The following is a 19,990-nucleotide window of genomic DNA, read 5'->3' on the forward strand; positions in this document are numbered from 1 at the left end:
ACCCTGCGCTGGGACAGAAAGCTTTGGAGCAGCTGCTACCCTTTGCATCCACATATTTATGTGAGGCCTCCTTCTCAGCAATGATGCTGATCAAAACAAAGCAAAGAAACAGACTGTGCCTGGAGAAGAGCTTGATCACTGCAGTTGCCTCCCTGCCACCAAGAATGACAAAGATCCTCAGTGAGGTGCAAGCCCATATTTCTCACTAAAATGTACTGAGTAATTTTTTTCCTGTTCATAAATCACTGCCTGTTACATACTGTTCAAATCAAATCAAATGTTCAATGCAAAGTGATTAAAGTGCAATCTTCTTTATTTTGATCCTAAAAGAGGTAACGTTTATTTTTTTTGTGAGCAAATCTTTATTTATTAAGTTAATTTATTTTGTAAACAAAATATAATTTATTTATAATTAAGTTATAGATTTATTTCTGTGAACACATTTTAGTTATTTATGTATATATTTAATTTTGTACCATTACAGAGACCAATATAAATTAGCAGCGTTTTGCATATTTCAGTTTTGACTGGTTTTATACCTTCCTGGTGGTCACCGTCTTCTGTTTTTCTTTTTTGTTTAACCATGCAATGTTTGCAATATGGATGTACAGTATTTGTCAGGTTCACTGATATAAGTTGTTTGGCTTTAATAAATCAGACAGTGATTTTACAGCACTGTGACTAAAAATATATTTTTAAGGGGGTACATCAATGAAAAAAGTTTGAGAACCACTGGTGTAGATGATTTTTGGGAGGTGTATTGTGTCATGGAGAACAAATCATATGCAGAAATATTTAGAATGTGGGAAGTATTTGGATTATACATTATAGGCTGAAATACATAATGCATATCCTGGCAGAGTCAAATAGAATTATGATTTAATAAGCATTAGCTTCTTCCTATGTTTCAAACTGAATAAATGTTTTTATTTTGATGTTTGATTATCCTTCCCATTTTTATTTTTGTATTCTTTGATTTCTCTGCTGACATTCATTGCTTACATGTTTAAAATAAATATTGCACCACCATAATCAACAACCCTGAAATGAAAGGGGCTTATGGTTTGCTGTGTATTCTGACACTTTTCTTTGAAAATGACAACAACTTATTCAGTCACAGAAACCCGTCTGTTTAATCGGAGCACACGGACCAACCTTCATACCAGACATGCACTTATCAGTCTTGGTGACCTATGACCCTGTGGCTGATTTACCAATGTTTTTTCCTCACACTATTGCAGATGGTCAACCAACAAGCTGCAATTTTGCAAAAGTTTCTGACCCAGTCAAAATCCTTACACTGTCCATTCCTCGTACTTCTAATACATCAACTTTGAAGACAAAATGTTCAAGTAATCACAAACATATCCCACCTGATTGAAAGGTCAAAGGTCAAGAACAATGATGGACAGTGTCACATATAAACTCAGCAGAATCTATTTCAAGTTTGAAGACGGAGTGGTTTGCACTAATCTAGACACTGTCGCAGACTTCTAAGTTCCAAAACCTAAATTTTCCAAGAAAGGCTGTGAGCAGCAACAAGTGTTTTGTTTGATTGTTTGAAAAAATATACATAGCTTATTTCTTGCAAAAATATGGATGAAATTAAATCTAAAAATCTCTTACAACTCAGATTAAAACTGAAGCTGACATAATCTAATGTTTCAACTTCAAAAATTGGTCAATAAGTCATTTTACCAAAAACCCACATGGTCACACGGACATTTGACAAACAAAAGACTTCCACCACGCCTCCTGGTGTGTTCTTAATCTTTTAAATGAATTCAAATTCAAAAATACTTTATTAATCCCAAAGGGAAATTAAATGGGAGGTGGGCCTAAAAGTTACCAAAGTAATCAAAACATTTCCAAATATGAAAGTTACGTAATTACAGATTTTAGTTCCAATCTAACTTATGTATATTTTAACTAACACACAAAATGGTTCAGTGCTCACTGCTTTTCCATCTGAATGGATCGTACAGAGGAAGAGTTCACTGGTTGCTAGGCAACAGCGGAAATAAAAAGGTGAAAGATTGCAGGATCAGAGTTTCATCATGTTACTACAGCCGAACAGAGGACCACAAGCTATAAGTGATGTTCAAATATGTCCCTGGCCACGACAAAACCAGGAACCAGCCTTTTGAGTTATTTACAGATTCTTAAAGTGTGGGTTCTAATGATGTCAAATGTTTAGAAAGAATAGTAAAAAAAGATTATATGGTTGTTTGAATATAAATAAATTCTTTAAAAATCAGACAATGTGATTTTCTGGATTTTTTTTTCTCCTTTTGTCTCTCATAGTTGAGGTATATCTATGATGAAAATTACAGGCCTCTCTCATCTTTTTAAGTGGGAGAACTTGCACAATTGGTGGCTGACTAAATACTTCTTTGCCCCACTGTAACACTCTTTTTACCTCCACAGAAAATTAAAGCAGCTGAACCAAAAGAAAAGTTCAAGAGAGTTTTGAAATAAAATAATTTTTTGAACCCTCAGTTTTGCCTACGTGTCCTCAAATATGTTGTGCCCTTGTTGGACCTAACAGTGTACATGGAGTTGTCTTTCAGGTAGGTAGATTTCTTAAGATGTATACTGTGATGAATTTCCTAGGAACTGAGTGCCTGCGAAGTGTAACAGCAGACATGCATGCATGAACACAATGAAGCAGCCCTCAAAGCTGCAGGACAGACGTGACTCCCAGCTCCTTCCTTTGCAGTGTCATTTCTAGGTCTTGCAGCCTGATTCCTTTTTTATTTTATTCCTCCCTCCATCTGTGATTGATGTTTTATTTATCTGTGGATTTGCAGGCAGTGAAGTGCCACGGCCCAGTAAGGCTTTGAACACCTTTTTCATCTTTATATGCTCCAAGTCGAATGACAACCAGGTCAAGCTTGTTAACTGTTCCACAGGTGATCAAAGGTCAGCTTCATGTCCGACATATTCAAATCAAATTACAGACGGAACGATGGTGAACCTGTCCCCTGTTTAACTCACCTTTTGCCTTAAATACAATTAGTCCAAACCTTTGCTCTACAGATGCACCGGTTCGACAATACAGATCTCAAGTTTTCTTAAGAGGTCTGAACTGCCAATTCATATTTTCACCAACACGACATTGCATACACAAAAGCTCAGTGAGAGACCAAACATTCAGGGACTGGTCCGCTACAATATCAATGGCTAAATCATGACATCACTTAAGCCACAACCCCTGACAACAGGAAGTATAATGATTTCATCTGACCCTCTTGACCTAAACAACATGACCCTGTGTCAGAAGACAGATAACTTGCCTTCTTTCACTTGCTGTAAAGCACCAGAACGTTCCAGTGGAGGGCATGGCTACGATGAAGTCTGACGTCAAGCCGCTGCCAAACGTTTGGTTCTCAATTCCACAGAGTCAAACTCACTATGATCACAACTAATCCACAAGATTCCTGACAGAAATCCAGTCCAATATTTGCACCATCCAGTTTGCATCATTGTGTATGAGTGACCTCGACAAAGGACAACAGGATGTTTCCTCATTTGAACTTTGTAATGGACAGTAAATTACAATTAATTATTATGAATAAACTATTCAAAATGAATTGTGTAAATTATCCATCCATCCATTTTCTTACACCCTTGTCCCTAGTGGGGTCAGGAGTGTGTAAATTATTTAAATAACAAATTTCTAAATTGTGGAGATTGTTTATAAATGTTTGTTTTGATTGACACTGTGTTGGTTGTTTGTAAATATTTTGTTTTGATTTAATATTTGCAGTTTTCAATGAGATTTTTTTGTGTAGTTTGTACCTCACAGGATGCCATAGTCAATAAGGACAGGCCTTATAAAAGGTGTCAGCAATTGCTATGCTGGAGGCATTACAACAATAATAATATTAAAAATAATACAATTCCCTTAAATTAGTAACATTTACTGTTATTTTTACTGCTGAGCTAGCAAAATTAGCTTAGCTAATGTAACTTTTATCAGCAAGCTAAGGCTACTTACACATTGCAATCCAAAATCAAGAAAAGCCTCGAGTTCGATGCTCTTTGAGTTAAGTAATAATTACTGGAGTCATGTTTCAGTGGATTTAAGTGAGTTTTGGCGATTTGTAGTTTGCTATTGTCCACAGAAAAAGTTTGTGTGACTGCTGCACATTTTTTATGTTGCGGGTAAAAAAATTGTGTATATCTCCACAAACTTCCACACCACGTTCATTTTTACACATACCGACTTGTGCGTAAAATATGGTGCTGCACATTTTTTATGTGTATGCAGCTTTATACTAACTGAGATCTGTAGCATCTTGTTTTGGACATCACCTCCTGGGACAATTGACAACTATCCTAATTAGTTGCAGTTGTATAAATAAAGTTTTGTGCTGTCAAACAATGGCCTTTAAATAGATCAGAAATGGTTACGTAGCCATTCTGAAGCTGATTCTCCAAGCTTTGTGCAAAACAAACATTTTTTCCTGCTGTTAGAGGTGGTTAAACTGTTGCGTTTGATTAGCAGCATTTTTTGTTGTGTATGAAAGAAAAAATCCAAAATTTGTGGAGGAGCCAAACCCAGATAGTGGAGGTCTCAGATGAACAGACGCCTCATTCTGCATAGCTGATGAACATGTGTGCGTGTGTGGGGGTGTGTGCGTGTGTGAAATGCAATGCTCAGAGAAACTGCACAAATTCCAGGAGATGCTGCAGGACCTGGTCTTCTAATGTGAAAAATAAGTGAGTGCAGCATTATAGAAGTTTGGGACGTGATTCACATTCAGCTCAAGTTTCCATAATGTCACTAATAAAGAAGAGCAGAAGAAATGAGAATGACCACTGTGAAATCTAACACACACAAAGAGAGAGACAAATGACACTTGCAGAGGTAGAATGTAAGAATAACAATGTGAAAGTTCTGATCCATCACAGGAATCCACGATCACTGAGAAAAGCCAACAGAAGCAAATTCAGAGGACAGGTCAAGCTGAAAGCACACTGCAGAAAGGCAGGCACACCCACACACACACCCACACACGCACACACACACACACCCACACACACACACACACACCCCTTCATTGGACTGCTTTATGTGAAAAGTAAGCCAAAACACAGACACACACTTTCACAATTACAGACACATTCTTAGACATGGGAGCTGGGAAAGTCTTCAGGGAATACTCAGTGAAGCATGGAGCAAACATCAAACAACTCCAGCCAGGAAACAGAAGCGCACACACAAACACACACACACAAGCCATGGTGAGACACAGACGGATATGTCAGAGAACAAGCAGCTGACAGAATCCTGCAGGGATTTGATATTTGAGGAGCAGAGCAGAGAGCCTTCTGCCTCCCACTGAGCAGGGAGGGTCTCCACAGAAACAGTGGCAGAGTTGGGTGGGACGTCAAAACGAATCCACTTCTTCCTTGGTCATTCATATATGAACCAGTAAAGTTGACCACATCCTGCCATATTGAGTGCAGGTTGTAAAAGAGCTCCTATCTGAAGCTCAGCTGTGCGGCTTCTAAAACAAAGAAATCCAAAGAAATATTAGGAGACTGACAGAAACTGACTTGGGCTCAGAAAACAGGCAGTATGGGATTTTTTTTCTTCTGTTTTTTTTGTTGTTGTTTTTTTTACAGTGCGGCACTAATACGTTCACACTCATCAATATCCCCACGTTTTATCACATCTATAAACTAAGCTGCTCACAAATCTGTCTAGTTTGTCACAACTGCAAACTTCAGGCCCTTTTATTGGGAATGAATGTGGTGGCCCAACACCAAGTCGTGTTCAGTGTGAAGTAGAAGGAAAACCATAAATGATTTGAAAAACAAATCACAGAGAAAAATCATTAAAACATGATGTGTATAAGTTTTCAGATCAGTCAATACTGAGTAGAACCGGCTTTCTCTGCAGATACAGATGCAGGTCTTTAGCGGTACATGTCTACCAGGGTGGTCAGAATGATAACATTTCAAACTAAATGCTAATATTTTTAACATGTCAATATATCAGTAATATCTGATATCTAATCACCATTAGGTGGCGCTGCCCAGGAGGATCACTGTTTTACTGCTGCAGACCTTTCTAAAACAGAGTTGGTCTTTCAGAGGATTGTTTGCTACCGGACTCTCCAGCTCTTCTGTTCATCAGCCTCAAAAGCAAAATACCTTTTCACACTGCTTTTGCTTTTTCAAATGAAGATTAAAAATGCTTCTTCTCCAAGTATGCTATGAGTATCTTTAAATAATATACTGATTATTTTTGGCTTACAGACTAACAGTATTAGTCTCTATCAGCTTTGTATTTCATGACAATAAAAGTTGGGTTCCTCTAATGTTTTCTTAAACTTCCATGGCCAGAAAAAGAACAGCAGGGCTTCAGCTCTAGATTCACCTACTTGACTTCTGAATCCAATCTTTTGCAGTGGGTTTTAAGTAGGGTGTTAATGTAAAGGGGACTGAATACATCTGGTTGAGACACTTCAGAAAAAACAGCTTTTCTTCCATTTCACAGTAATGTTCTACTTCTGCCATACTGCCACACAAGAATAATAAAAAGCATACACATGAGTGTTATGGCTTCGGCACCTTTCTGTTATGTACCAAATAATTTATTCAGTTTTGAAAGCTTTAGTATTTAGTAAAATATCTGAAAGTTTTCCAAGAGGAGCAGAGCATCAGTATCAGAGCCGTCTGATGACATTCCAAGTCTGTCATTCATCCTCACAGTGTGAATAACAGTATTAAATCTTTCATACTCAGAGTCCCCCTTCTTTATGTGGGTGGTCTGACAGCATTAAGCATCTTCTTCACTCAATGTTTTCAAAGTCTATCTGGTTTGAAAACATTGAAGAGAAGTCTCTGAACATTTCAGTTCATACGAGTGAGGGCCATGTTGTGCCTGAACTCTCCAGAGTCACATGTTAAAGGAGGAACAGCATCATCATGTGATGCATAATCATTCTAAGGTTAAAGCATGTTCAATCTTTATAAGTCATACAATCTGGAACTTGACACACCTGATGATTTATCTAGAAATCAAGAAATTTTTACTGCAAGTGTTTATTTCTTGTTACAGAGGCTAAACTGAACAGCACAAATTCAATGTTGATTTGTTTTAGGCCAAAGATCTTTAAAGAACTGATCTGCACACTTATGTTATTATTTGTGTTAAATCTGTTATCATTCAACCAACTGATCAACAACATAAAAATGATCCACCAGAGAGAGAGAGAGACAGCACATCAGGATAGTATCCACTGTGCTTCACTTTTTCTGCATGTTGTATTATAACCTCATTCCAACTTGTATTAATGTCTTTTGTCAAAATGTCCACCACTGTTAGCAGCAATTACAGCATCAAGTCTTTTTGAATATGAAGCCACAAACTTAGCTTACCTATCTTTAGGCATTTGACTCAATCTCAAAATTTCCATTGATCATCCTTGAGGTGTTTCTACAGTTTAAATGGAATCCATCTGTGGTAAATTCAGTTGATTGAACTTTATCTGGAAAGATTCGCACTTGTCCCACAGTTGACAGTGCAGGTCAGAGGTCAAACACCAAGCATGAAATCAAATGAATTATCTGTAGACCTCAGAGTCAGGTCAGATGTGAGGAAGGATCCAGAAACATTTCTGTTGCTCTGAGGGTCTCTGAGTTCAGTGGGAGGAGTTTGGACCCCTGGAGCCGCTCGGCCGTCTCAACTGAGAAATCAGGAGAGACTGAAGAGAGCCGGGAATTACTGCCAAAAGACGGATCAGCAAAGCATTATGTGAGCTCATGGGTTTCCTATTTTTACAAATTTGCACAAATCTTAAAAACATTTTTTATATTGTCATAATAGTTCAAAGAGCTACACAAAGTGAACTACCTGTACCAGTACCACACATACAAAATATGCAGAAACAAAATAACAACACACAAATTACTCCAAAAAGCACTATGTATATTGGAAATGTTTTAAAAACTATGTAGCAAGGAGATGATTGTGTTCTGGATGATTACCCCTAACCACTTCATAAAAACAAATATGGGGGACATTTTAAAGAAAAACATAAGTATTAAAGTTTGCTGGAAATTTGCTTAACTGGAAACAAAACGCATTCTTCACACAAGACCAAGGAGCTCATGAGGCATGCTGCAAAAATATTCAACCAGTCAGACATTCCAGACATAACAAGGAGCTCTTTGTGGAAATATCACACCATGTTAGGATTCAATTTAGTTCATGCAGCTCAAATTGTGATGTTAGCAAAGGTCAGAGATGAAAAGGTTCTAGTCCTGATTCTGGTCAAAAGTATTTTTAAATTGAATTTGAATTGAATATTAATAATTGAAACGACAGATAAACTATAATATGCAATAATACGCACAGTAGAAACCGGCTTAGCACTACCACAGAAGCTAACATCCAGGGGGTTGTTTATCTCTGCTCTACAGCCAAAACTGTAGTTTTGTACACAAATCACACATAACTCTATAGGATAATATATTATGCATGTTCATGTTCCCCCAGAAAACTTGCTAGGCCCAGTAGTCCACCAGTGGACCACCATGTTTTTGTATTAAAAAATGTAAAACTATTACTTGTTGACAGTACTACAACTATAGTCTTAAGGGTCCACTATTACGCAAAATTTACTTGTTGCATGTTTCTGTACTTCCATTCGGGCATCTCCATCTTCTAGAAACGGTGCAAGAGCAAAGAAAGAAAAAACACCCAGCTGTTTTTTGGGAATAAGTAAATATTTTGCTGCTTCAAAAACCTCTAAATTGTTGGTCACAATTTTTTACCTCACATCCCCAAGTCCAGCCCCTCACCTGGCAACCCAAGTGGAGCTCCACCCACTTCATTACAAGTTACTGCTGCACAATGGCTGCTGGAAAAGGGAAATATTTTGCTGTCAACTGTAACACAGAGCATGAGTCCATGAATTGTCTCTCAGTCACAGAGAACAGAGCTGTGTGGCTTCATTTTATTTTTGCTTGCAAAAGAAAGTTGAAGTTTAATAGGTGCAGATCATTTTAGGAAGGAGTTTTCTGAAAACTACCAACAGGAAAAGGCAGGATTTGTCAAAGTGCTATGACTGACAGAAACTCAGTCCCTACTGTTCATAGCAAATCTACAGATGTTGGCGATGTAAGTAAATACTTACATATACAAACACACAAGACATACAAAACGATGTCTTGTGTGTTTGGTATTATTTGGCATGAACATGATTTATCATTTAGCACAAGCTAACGTTGAATGCTACCTTCTGCTAGAACCGATCGGGTGGAAATATCAATATCTGAGAATTAATTTGTGTTTTAAATGTAAAGATCATGTTTTGTTTAACCCACAGATCTATTCCATGGCTTGTTCAAGGAAGCGCCACAGTGGACCTTTGAGAAAAACAAATCAAAAACAAGAAAAAAAATCTAATTAAAATAAATATGAAATTTTTTGCACATCTGTTAAATCCTAAATAAGTCAGCCAGTGGACGTTCAAACAGTATGTGATGCTGGTCACATTTAGAGGTGAACCTAGGCATAAATGAATTAAGCTGCTCATTAAATCTAATGTTTCCAATGTCTGAAGTTTATTTCTATAAATGCAAAATCAATCTATCAACTAAGAGTAGCAATAATATTACTCAACTAAAAGAAAAAAATAGAGTGCAGCACAACTAATTTTATAAGTACCTTTTTTCACATAAAGTTACTCAAGTGAATGTAACCAGTACTACCCACTTTCGAACATAGACAACAAATTAGTAGCCTATACTTGTTAACAAGTTTAATGTTATATTGGCATTGGTTGGTCGTCATTTAGGTAACATTATCTTATCTACATCCAACAGCATTACTAATTTACTCTGTTAGCTTGGGGGAAAAGCTGTGCAAAGTTCCTTGTGTTTTGCTGCCATTATTCTAACACACACCCGCGCAGCAGGTCTTTGTTGGTGCAGCACAGGTACAACTGACGATTTGTCGACGTAACAGGGGAAACAGTATCTGATGGGGAAACGCAAATCAAAGTAACACTGGCACAAGCATCTTAGCGCTTAGCATCAATGGCGGCTCAGAGAAACTTCTTACAACACGTTATTAACAGATTTTAATAACTGAAACGCCTGGACAAAGTTTGGGGGACAGAGAGAACCACTTCTCTCTCCAACTCAAATGGCAAAATGTATAATCTGGGTTAAAGGAGAAGGGAAGGTTGGGTCCAGCGGGACAGAGATTTCATTGGATTAACCATTGGAATGCCCTTCAAGAAAATCAACCAATGATGAGATATGAATAATTTTGGGAGTTACTGAACTTCTGAAAGAGCTGTTTTTTAATCACATCTTAAGATGCTTCTGTTGACTAAACAGTGTTGGTGTGGATTTCATGGCAGTAGCCCCATTAGGAATATATTTATTGTGAAAAATGTTGACTAGTTGGTAATTATTTTTCCACAATATTCACTGCCTAAATCTCTGACCAACAGAAGAGCCTACAAAGATATTTAAAAAGTTTGCTCAGGTACAAATAAACTTTTTTGGAGATTAAATCCTAAGAAGTCCATTTTATTTGAAACTACCTAAAACAGTGAGTTGGAGAGCTGCTATATATTTTTGCTCACTGTTGATTTTCTTTCAGCATAGATTGATACAACATAATCCTCTGTAAGGTTGACTGAATTTTTATGCCACTTCTCTAGTTATACTGATGAATCAAAGCACTTTACCCTGGAGCCGCATTCTCCCAACCCCCCTCACTAATGCACCTGGGTGAGGTTAAAGGCTTTTCCCCCGGCATCGTCATTCAGAATGTTGAAATAGGTAATGTCAGAAAATTTTGGAAAATTTGTTAACATTTTACTTATTACAAATTGTTCTTTGGTTTCTAAGATAGTTTCTGCTTCAATACAAACTTTTAAATCGGAAAAAAACTTTGAAAAATAAACATTGTGATATTTTTCGGCAATATGACTTGACTCTTATTGTTGGTGAAGTAAAACAAGACAGGGGAAAGCAGCTAAGAAAAAGATGAAAAATGTCTAAAGTTTGGCACCAGTTACTGAAGCATACAGCTCCAGTTACTTGTTTAAATGGATTTTTTGACTTCTTCTAGTTTGTTTGGATGTTTTTGTACTTTTCCCAACATTATCAATTCATTTTCGTCTTCGTCTGATACTGTGTGGAGTTTATGGTAGTTGGTTTTGTACATCTGGTTGTTAAAGAAAGCAGCAACTTCCATTTAATTTTCATTTCATGGCCCATAAAGTAGCTTATTTAGTCAATGGATCCAGTCCACCAAATGCATCCAACATGATGTAATGTTAAATGTTATCATTTTGGAAGAAATCTATAGAATTGCTGATTGAGATAGAAACCACTAAGGAATATACTTTAATTCTCGCAATATTTAGAATCTGTTTAAACGTTCATTTTGTTGCTCATTTCCCCCTTCAGCAGTTTGTTCCTTAATAGTTTTCGGTCTTCTGGTATCTGGAGGCTCCCACAAGATGCTTCAAGCTCAATTCCTACCTGCTAGAATGTTTATTACCCTCCTACAAAGTAGTTTTCTATATTGTAAATACAGATTCATCTAAAGAAAGAGTTATTTGAACGTAATAAATTACATTTACTAGTGGTGTGTTATCCAATTACTTTGACACTAATATGTTGAATAATCCCAGTGAAATAATCTCATGCTGTTGTAAACTACAGTGAAATGACTGAAGCTGACTTCAATTAACTGTGCAGGATTTCTCATCATGATACATTTTACTGAATTGTTTCTCTTTGTTGGGTCATTTATATGATGAGAACCTGCAGAATAAAGAACACTTGTTTGGATCAGTGGACGTCAGAGCCCTCCCAGTACCTGATGACTGATAGTTGAAATGTTGCAAAAATCCTTCAACCACCCATCAGTAGCAATGTGAATACACCCTTATAGTCCGCTTTAATCCAACTCCAGTGTGTTTACCTAGAAAGTCCGGTTTGTTAGTGAATCCATTTGAAACTCTGATGAAGACCAAAAAAAGTGGACCCTCCTCCGCCTATAAACCAGGTCTGAGTTCACTTAAAGGGAACTCAGACCACATGTACATTCAAAGTGTGGTTTGAATGTACATGTAAAAACCAAGCAGACCGGAGACCGCTCCAAAAGCAGAAAATAATGCAGGGCATTCTGGGTAAATGCAACCAAACCAAAACCTCCTGTCTATCCCTAACGGGAGAAATGGATCCTGGTCTTTTACCAAAGACAAATAAAAGAAATCCTACAACTGCTCAAATCTGACACCATTCCATTTTTGTTTATATTTCATGAAGGATAAGTTGCAGTCAGTGTCTTCTCCAGATGTTTTCATTTCATTTCCTTAAATGGTTCTTGGTGCAGGTTAAAAAAACATAAGTGTATAGCATAAAAGTTTACCTCCAATATTTTTGTTAATAAAGGGAATAGATGTCAGGTGATAGCAACAGCAGATCTTTGGCTGTGCTCCTCCACTGTCCTCAATTCTTTTTTTTAACTGCCCTGTATTCCATCAGGCCTCCCACTATAAGAGGACTGCTTCATCCTTAGTTCTAGCTTGTGACTCATAGAAGCCACGATGTCTTTGCAGAATTCTCCAGGGACAATATCTTTACATGCATGTCCATGTGTTCATCCTTAAAATGGACCACAGCATGTATGTGTATTAGCACATAAGCAAGGAAGGCAGCGTTCATACATTGGAAGCAGCGGTGGTTTGAGGTTATTTATAGAGTGGCTATATTAGCAGAGCATATGTGTCAGCTGCTGCTCTGAGAAACGGCCACAGACAACACAAGAAACAGCAGCAAAACATCGTGGGAAAGTGAGAAGCACAAATCAAAGTACCAGCTCTCAGAACGTGTGTAGAACAGTTCAGGGTGTGTACGACGCTGAAAGCTGCAGGGCTTTTTTGTTGTCAGACAGGTCCACAAAATGTTCATGTACACAATGAGCTTAGAGGGCCAACACACACATTCAGCACTAAAACAAGAAAAGGCTGTTAAGAAGAGCAGCACAACTTCTGAAAAATGATTCCTGAATACTGGATATCTGGAGAGGGAAGAACAGAGGTGGGATCATCGGCTCGTGACAAATGAATTCAAACGTCAGCAGCTACTGGCTGTGCATACCAGTCAATGAACCTATCTTTGTATTATAGATCAAACTTTGCAAGACTGGATGGTAAACACCAGCTTTGAAATCTTTCTGCATATTCCAAATTGGATTTAGGCCAGAACTTTGACTAGCCCATTCTAACACATAAATATGCTTTGATCTAAACCAGGGGTCTCCGGTCCGGTTCCTCTAGATCTACTGTCCTGCAGGTTTTAGATGCAACCCTGTTCCAACACACCTGAATAGAATAAATGGCTCTCTACCAGACCTTTGCCAAACTTGTAATTCAATCATTTGATTCGGGTGTGTGGGATCAGGGATGCATTCAAAACCTGCAGGACAGCAGATCTAGAGGAACCGAATCTCCTGATTTAATCCATTCCATTGCAGCTCTGGCTGCATGTTTTGGTCTCTGTCCTGTTGGAACCTTCACCTCATTCTCAAATCTTTTGGTAAAATAAATGAATGAAACCAAGATTAACGAGAACCAAATCATGGATCATTTCCTTCCCTTTCATAAATATTTCAGACTTTCAGTTTTTCTGTCAAATAAAATCCCACAAAATCCATTGAGCTGTGTGGCTGTTTCATGATCAGATGCTGAAAAGTTAAAGGGGTATAAATATGTTTACAAGGTGCAACGATCTACTCAGTTTGTCTCTGTCTCTATTTTCTGTAAAAGCCTCATAATGACATTTATGTGTTGAAGCAGGGAAACATTTCAAACAGGACTTGATGAGCAGAAGTGCCCACCTCTGATTACCCTTCCTGTCTCCTGTGACCCCTGTGCCATGTTCCTGTTCAGGCATGGAGCAGAGAGGAGGCATGGTGGAGGAGGAGAGTCTCCTCTCATCCACAGACATTCCTACTCACTTGATGAAGCAGCGAGCGCCCTCAAACGTGTATCCTTCCTCCCATCCTGTTGGTAAATCTGAGGACACAAAGCCACACACAGGACAGAAGGAACATGAGTGCTGGAGCTCGTCTCATAACAATGTAGCTTCTGGACCTCATATTGTGTTTGTGCATCATTATAAAGCCATCCGTCCCTCTGAAGGTTCAACACCTTCATTCCTCATGGTGCTACATGACCCAGAAGGAGGACGGGGAGGTGGAGCTGGCCGTGCAAACATTGTGATCGGGCTAGAAGGAAACGGTGACGGCTTGGTCAGGACGTGATTTACACTGATCAGATGTGCAGATCCATGAAAAGGCTTCAGATTCATCAGCTCTCTTCTGCAGGACTTCAGCAACCCGCGATTTAAATGTCACTGCGGGGATCGGATCCAAACATCGGCTCATACCGATGTCCATGGCTACGTGACGTAAGTTTTAAGAAGTCTGTCGCAAACTGTCCAGGTGGAGGAACCAACCGTGTGGGGGGGAGGTGGGGGGCGGTGTGTGTGTGTGGGGGGGGGGGGGGTGCATGTGCGCGTGTGTGTGGTTTTGTTTAGCAGAGGAGGTTGTTGCTCTGCTGCAGCGAAAAGACCCCCCACCCCTCGCCCCTTCCTTCGTCTTCCACGGATCTTTGCGCAACTTGTCGCCTTTTTTTCCAACACAACTCCGAGACAACCATGCGCGCGTGCAGAGGGAAATGAAGCCATCCTGGTGATTTACCTGGAGTTTTCCTGTGGCCTGTGATCACAGCCTCTCCAGTAACAGGATGCAGCCAGGTTGTACTCTTTGCTTCTTCGCTGGTGGAAGGAAAAAAATATGAGGCGATGAAGCCAACAATAGGACAAGTAAGGAAATGACACATGCCCGATTGTCTGCGTCATATTTACTTAATGAAGAATATGCGTCCATCCCGAGTCACTCCATAACTCCAAGAAGAGGGAAGACAGCAGAGCCAGTCCGGCTTTGGATCCGCCGCCATGTCTAGCTGAGAGCTCCACTGGAGTGCGCGTACCCGCGACAAGCGCGCTCCAACATACCCACGCACACTTTAGAGCTCCAGGAACGCGCAGAGAATCTTCAAAAGTTAATAGACTCAAATGTTCTGTAATTTTTGCAACCTCACTGTTGCTGACACTGTTTTTAGATCAGATCAGTCATGAAGCCATATTGAGATTTAACCTGAAAATACAGTCGTAAAAAAACGGGGAAAAAAGAAAAACAGTCAGCAGGAAAAATAAATGTATTAAGTATGCTCAATTTTAGCATACTGGAAGCCATAATCATCAATATACTTCAAGCCAGCTAAGGATTAGTTAACTTGAAGTATGTTATTTTGGAACAACTAATTTTGTGCTTACTACAGTAAGCACAAAATTAGCAATTTTTAATAGCAATTCAATTGTAGAAAATCACAATTTAAATTGTACTAAGTGTACTATCACATGCTGTTTTTGGAACAACTAAAGTTATACTTTGTACACAGCTTTTTATGTACTATAAACGTGCTTGATTAATATATCTTAAGTGTACTACTTTTGTGATCAAATTACATTTAAAATGTATTTAAAATATCTTCTAAGTATATAAGCATTACATATTTTATGTATTAATAGTGTGATCACAGTATGCTAAAATTACACTTTTGGTTTACTATAATTCCTAAAGAAGTACACTTTTTAGTTATTTAATGTATTTTATTATTCTGCTTTGCCACTTTGTACTTTACATGCTTCATTCACACTACAGTACTGCAAACATATCAGGTTACCAGAAAACAGAAGGATCAATTACAACACACTTTCTGGCTGAAAAAACTTACATTGTGTATTCAATATATTCACATTTATCAAGAGTACATTGTCAATATACTATCAGAGAATTGTACAAATTGTCAATATATTCAAAGTTTACAGATAACATTCTTATGAAAATTAGCACAATAAAACAATAGGTACACTTTAGAGGAAATGTGAAAAACATTTCACCAAGGACAGAGTATTGTTTTAATTCAATGTCACAGTATTCCTGGATTACTGCAGAAAAACTGACATTTCTCCTTTCTAACAGTGAGGATCAACAACAGAACATTCCCATTCACTGGACCACTGCACTTCACAGAAACCTACAAAAAAAAGAATAAAACAATAGAGCAATTAAACAGAGAAAGTTTTTGTATTTTAAAGAGTACAGAAAAACAGCAAAGAAAAAAGTACGACTTACAATTTTAAGAGGTTGTGGACTCTCTATGTATGTGGCATCATTAGAACTGATGATGATTGGGACCGGATGCCTGGAGTGAAAAAACATTTCTGGTGACTTCTTTGAAGTGGAAAAAATAGTCAGCAATATCATAAAGTCAGATGATGTTGGCATTGACTATGAAGCTGTTTTAAGTGTGGACTTAAAGGGAGACAATCTACCTTAAAATCTTTCCATCCATGATCTGAACATGCTGATCCTTGCAGGGTGGTGATTGGGGCTGGTGGTGCCCATCTCCAGCAGTCATCAGATGAGAGGCGGGGTTCACCCTGGACAGGTCACCTGTCCATCACAGAGCCCTGAAAGATAACAATGAATATAATGTATGAAAGAGAAATGGTAGATTAACAAGAGGAATAAATACTGTCCAATTATTTTTTTAATCAAATCATGTTTATTAATATGTAGAACACTTAATACTTAGTATACTTAAAAAGTACTTCCACAAATGTAAGTATGTTTGAAATATACTACAGTATTTTTTTTCACCTGGGTTGATCAGTGCAGTTGTTGACTCTAGATCAGTATCTTAAACTCCAGTCCTCTGGTGTCTTGCAGTGTCTTAGTTGTTTCAACATGCCTGCTTCAATATTAGCTGATTAGCAAAGCACTCTAGAGCTGGACTGCATGCTAGTGAGGCAATTTTACCATTTAGTTCAGATGTGTAGGCCCAGGGACACATTGACAAATTGCATTTTGAGACCACAGCTCTAGATGAAGATCTAGAAATTTTAAAAATTGATGTTGGTGCAAAAGTGAGTCATTTGAAGAAACTGTCAAAAACAATTCATAAAATCCTTGTTCATCACTTGTCTTTCCTCAGTCTACATGTTTGCCTTCTTTTCCAACTCAAAAACCTGCATCTTGTCAGCATCATTCTCAGTATTTAAGCCTTTCTGTTTCTGCTGGGTTCTCCTGTTTCATGGCTCATCGCTGGTCAGCTACCATTTGTGAAATGCATCCCCACCAGTGTTGTATAAAGTACTGAAATCTCAGAGTCAAGTAAAAGTATAGGTACCTCTCCAAAATATGACTTTGGTAAAAGTCCAAGTCACTGACTGAAATGTTACTTGAGTTAAAGTCTTAAAGTATCTGAAACTTCTTGTACTTAAGTATGGAAATTACTGTAAAAATGGATGTACTCAAGTAATGTAATGAAAAGTACAAGTAAAAAGTAAAACAAGGCAAATGCAGTTTGAATGACATTTTTTATATTTTGGTAAACTTGTCAAATACACTTAAAATAATGTACACAACCAAGTGCAGGCAAAATTAAACCTGCTAATAGATATACCTGCAGGCATCATTTAGTTAAGAAAATTAGGTGCTTTACCTATAGCACAAGGTTAACTTAACCTGCTTTACAACTGAACCAGCTTCTTAGTATACCCTCCAGGACAGAAAATACAAAGTTTTTGTAAGCCTTAAGTTTTCCCTTCAAGTAAGGTCAGTGCTGAAAATGAGAAAAATAAATAGTACAGAAAATGCGGCCAACATGAAGAAAAAGAGCTGTTACGATTACTCTACTTCAGTGAATCAGTCAATCCTACAGTCAGTAGGTGGTGCACACAACTGGTCATTATGCAAAAGAAAAAAAGAATTGGGAGGGAAATGCAGCTTATTGGCATCTGTAAACCTGGTTTTGAACTTGCATGCCTTTCCTATATTCGTTAAATTTAGTCTAAATTGCTATCGCTATGGCTTCTGTCCCCCTTGAACAGAGGAGTCTAGGTAGCCTGCTACAGTCAACATTAGGCCTAAGCTAAATACACCATGTGTGGAACTGAAACAATGCCAAACAAAGTTCATTTATGGTCAAGATTTCACAATACAGTAGTGCCTAGTGACCAAGCTATAGTTACTGAAGCAGGAGGATTATAACCATTTCATAAGAAGTTACCTCGATGTGTTTCTTCAAGTTGGACGGGGAGTTTTTGTAAGATAGAATTTCCACATCTTCGGGCAGGAATAACATACACTGCATGCGGTACGACGAATCTTTAACACCCACGAAAGAGTATATTGTGTTTAAATAAGGCCATGGGCTCTCATCACCAGCTGGTGGTTCCGCTGGAGCCGTGTCCGACGTAGTTGCAGTCGTTGTGGTCTCCGTCTCCTCCTCCATGTGGCTGCTGCTGATTGCGAGACTTGCTTTGTGTTTAATGGGAGAAGCGAAACAGGTGTATCCTATTGGAGGTGATGAACAAGCCCAGGCAAGTAGGATACCGACTTTGTTCGGTAGCCTACTTGCTACTTGTTAATCAGTAGGTGGGGTCAAAACACTTGCGTTTCTCTCTCTTGCTTTTTTGTAACGAGTAACTAAACCACACATTGAAAATGTATCGGAGTAAAAGTACGCAATTAAGTTCGGAAATATAGTGAAGTAAAAGTGAAAGTTATCAAAAATTTTCATACTTGAGGAAAGTATGAAGTACTCCAAAATATACTTAAGTAAAGTAGTGAAGTGTTTTTACTTCGTTACTATACAACACTGATCCCCACAGCATGATGCTGCCACAACCATAGTTTACTGGACAAATGGTGTTTTCAGAATGATTATTTTGCTGCCACGTGTTGTTTTTTCATGTAATCCATAAATTTCAGATTTGCTCTCCTCTATAAAGAACACATGCTTCTGTGTATTTGGTATAAACTGGCAAAGGACCTTATATGAATTTCTAGCTACAGTATAAACAAAAAGCCAGATTTGGGGAGTACAAAAGTTATCCTAATTTAAATATGTTCATTTTGAGTTAAAACAGTAAAAGGCCCAACCGGGCCAAACTGCTTTTTACTTTGAATGTATTTACAGCAGTTTACATTTCTCCCATGACAGAAAATTCTGTCCTACATTTTAAAAAGTTTAATTAAAATGTTTTGTTTTCTACAATTGGTTTTTAAGCAATCACAATGTAAATCTAAACATTTCTTTATTTTTAAGAAAAATGTCCTTTTTTCAGCAATATCAGCATGAAGTGAGCAGCGCTGTGAGCTGTCAACATTTCCAAGAAGAGCTGATGAATGATGCATTTGAGTACTTGCAACAGCAGCAGACAGGTCCGCTGTGATTGGCTGTGAGCTTCAGGAACAAAAGGTCACCTGGTGGAGACACCAAAACTGGGTTGAATGCACGGAACACATTAGTTTCCATTGCACTGGTATAAATTAGAGTTTGGACTCAGTGAGAGCGACTGGCTTGTGGAAAGATGCGCCTGGTGGTCCTCGCTGTGGTGTGCGTGCTGTTCGTTGCGGATGATGATGGGAGTGTGGGAGCAGCTCCATTTGGACTTGATCCTGTACAGAAAACTCATGGAACAGGTGGGCTACCTGACAAAATCCATTTCATTTTAAACAGATGTATCTAGCTACAGCGTGACAAACTGCGCACGCACATGTTTTTACAGTGCACATTTTTGCTTCTTTTAATTCTTAGATTTTGAAGTTGCTAAATGTCCAGGAACATATCTTTGTGATAAACCTTCTATTTAAGACATAATTTCTGCCTTAAATAGAAGGCAGAAATTCTTCTATTTCTAGTTCATATTGTATTATAGCTTAAAATCTGTCATTTTGCATATGATTATTGTGATTACCCTGAAATAACCAATACTTATTTGCAGGTGACTAGACTTTTCTTTGTGAATTTTGTCTTCAGAACTACTTGCATTGCTAATTTGAATTAGTTTTACTAAAATGACA

The 19,990-nt window shown here is 38.1% G+C and overlaps 1 protein-coding gene and 2 long non-coding RNA genes across 11 annotated transcripts in view; all 3 read right to left on the reverse strand.

Moving 5' to 3' along the window:
- Window positions 1-15,022, reverse strand: part of LOC116737092 (pleckstrin homology domain-containing family A member 5) — a 158,595-nt gene extending 143,573 nt beyond the window's left edge. For all 9 annotated transcript variants that reach the window (XM_032590066.1, XM_032590072.1, XM_032590068.1 and 6 more), the window contains exons 1-3: window positions 14,920-15,022; window positions 14,753-14,829; window positions 14,009-14,066 (exon numbers count right to left, since the gene is read on the reverse strand). In XM_032590066.1, the coding sequence (XP_032445957.1) occupies window positions 14,009-14,066; window positions 14,753-14,829; window positions 14,920-15,011 (227 nt within the window). In that variant the 5' untranslated portion in view covers window positions 15,012-15,022. The remainder of the gene's footprint in view (window positions 1-14,008; window positions 14,067-14,752; window positions 14,830-14,919) is intronic.
- On the reverse strand, window positions 464-11,882 carry LOC116737110 (uncharacterized). The gene is made up of 3 exons (XR_004342740.1): window positions 11,872-11,882; window positions 7,139-7,142; window positions 464-2,409 (listed from the first exon to the last, which is right to left on the reverse strand). It is a non-coding gene; the product is annotated as an uncharacterized LOC116737110 (long non-coding RNA).
- Window positions 15,023-15,705: 683 nt separating the features above from the next.
- Window positions 15,706-16,706, reverse strand: LOC116737105 (uncharacterized). The gene is made up of 3 exons (XR_004342735.1): window positions 16,453-16,706; window positions 16,253-16,322; window positions 15,706-16,154 (listed from the first exon to the last, which is right to left on the reverse strand). It is a non-coding gene; the product is annotated as an uncharacterized LOC116737105 (long non-coding RNA).
- Between the last annotated feature and the right edge of the window lie 3,284 nt (window positions 16,707-19,990).

This window comes from Xiphophorus hellerii, chromosome 17 (assembly GCF_003331165.1).
Source record: "Xiphophorus hellerii strain 12219 chromosome 17, Xiphophorus_hellerii-4.1, whole genome shotgun sequence".
NCBI classification, from domain to species: domain Eukaryota; kingdom Metazoa; phylum Chordata; class Actinopteri; order Cyprinodontiformes; family Poeciliidae; genus Xiphophorus; species Xiphophorus hellerii.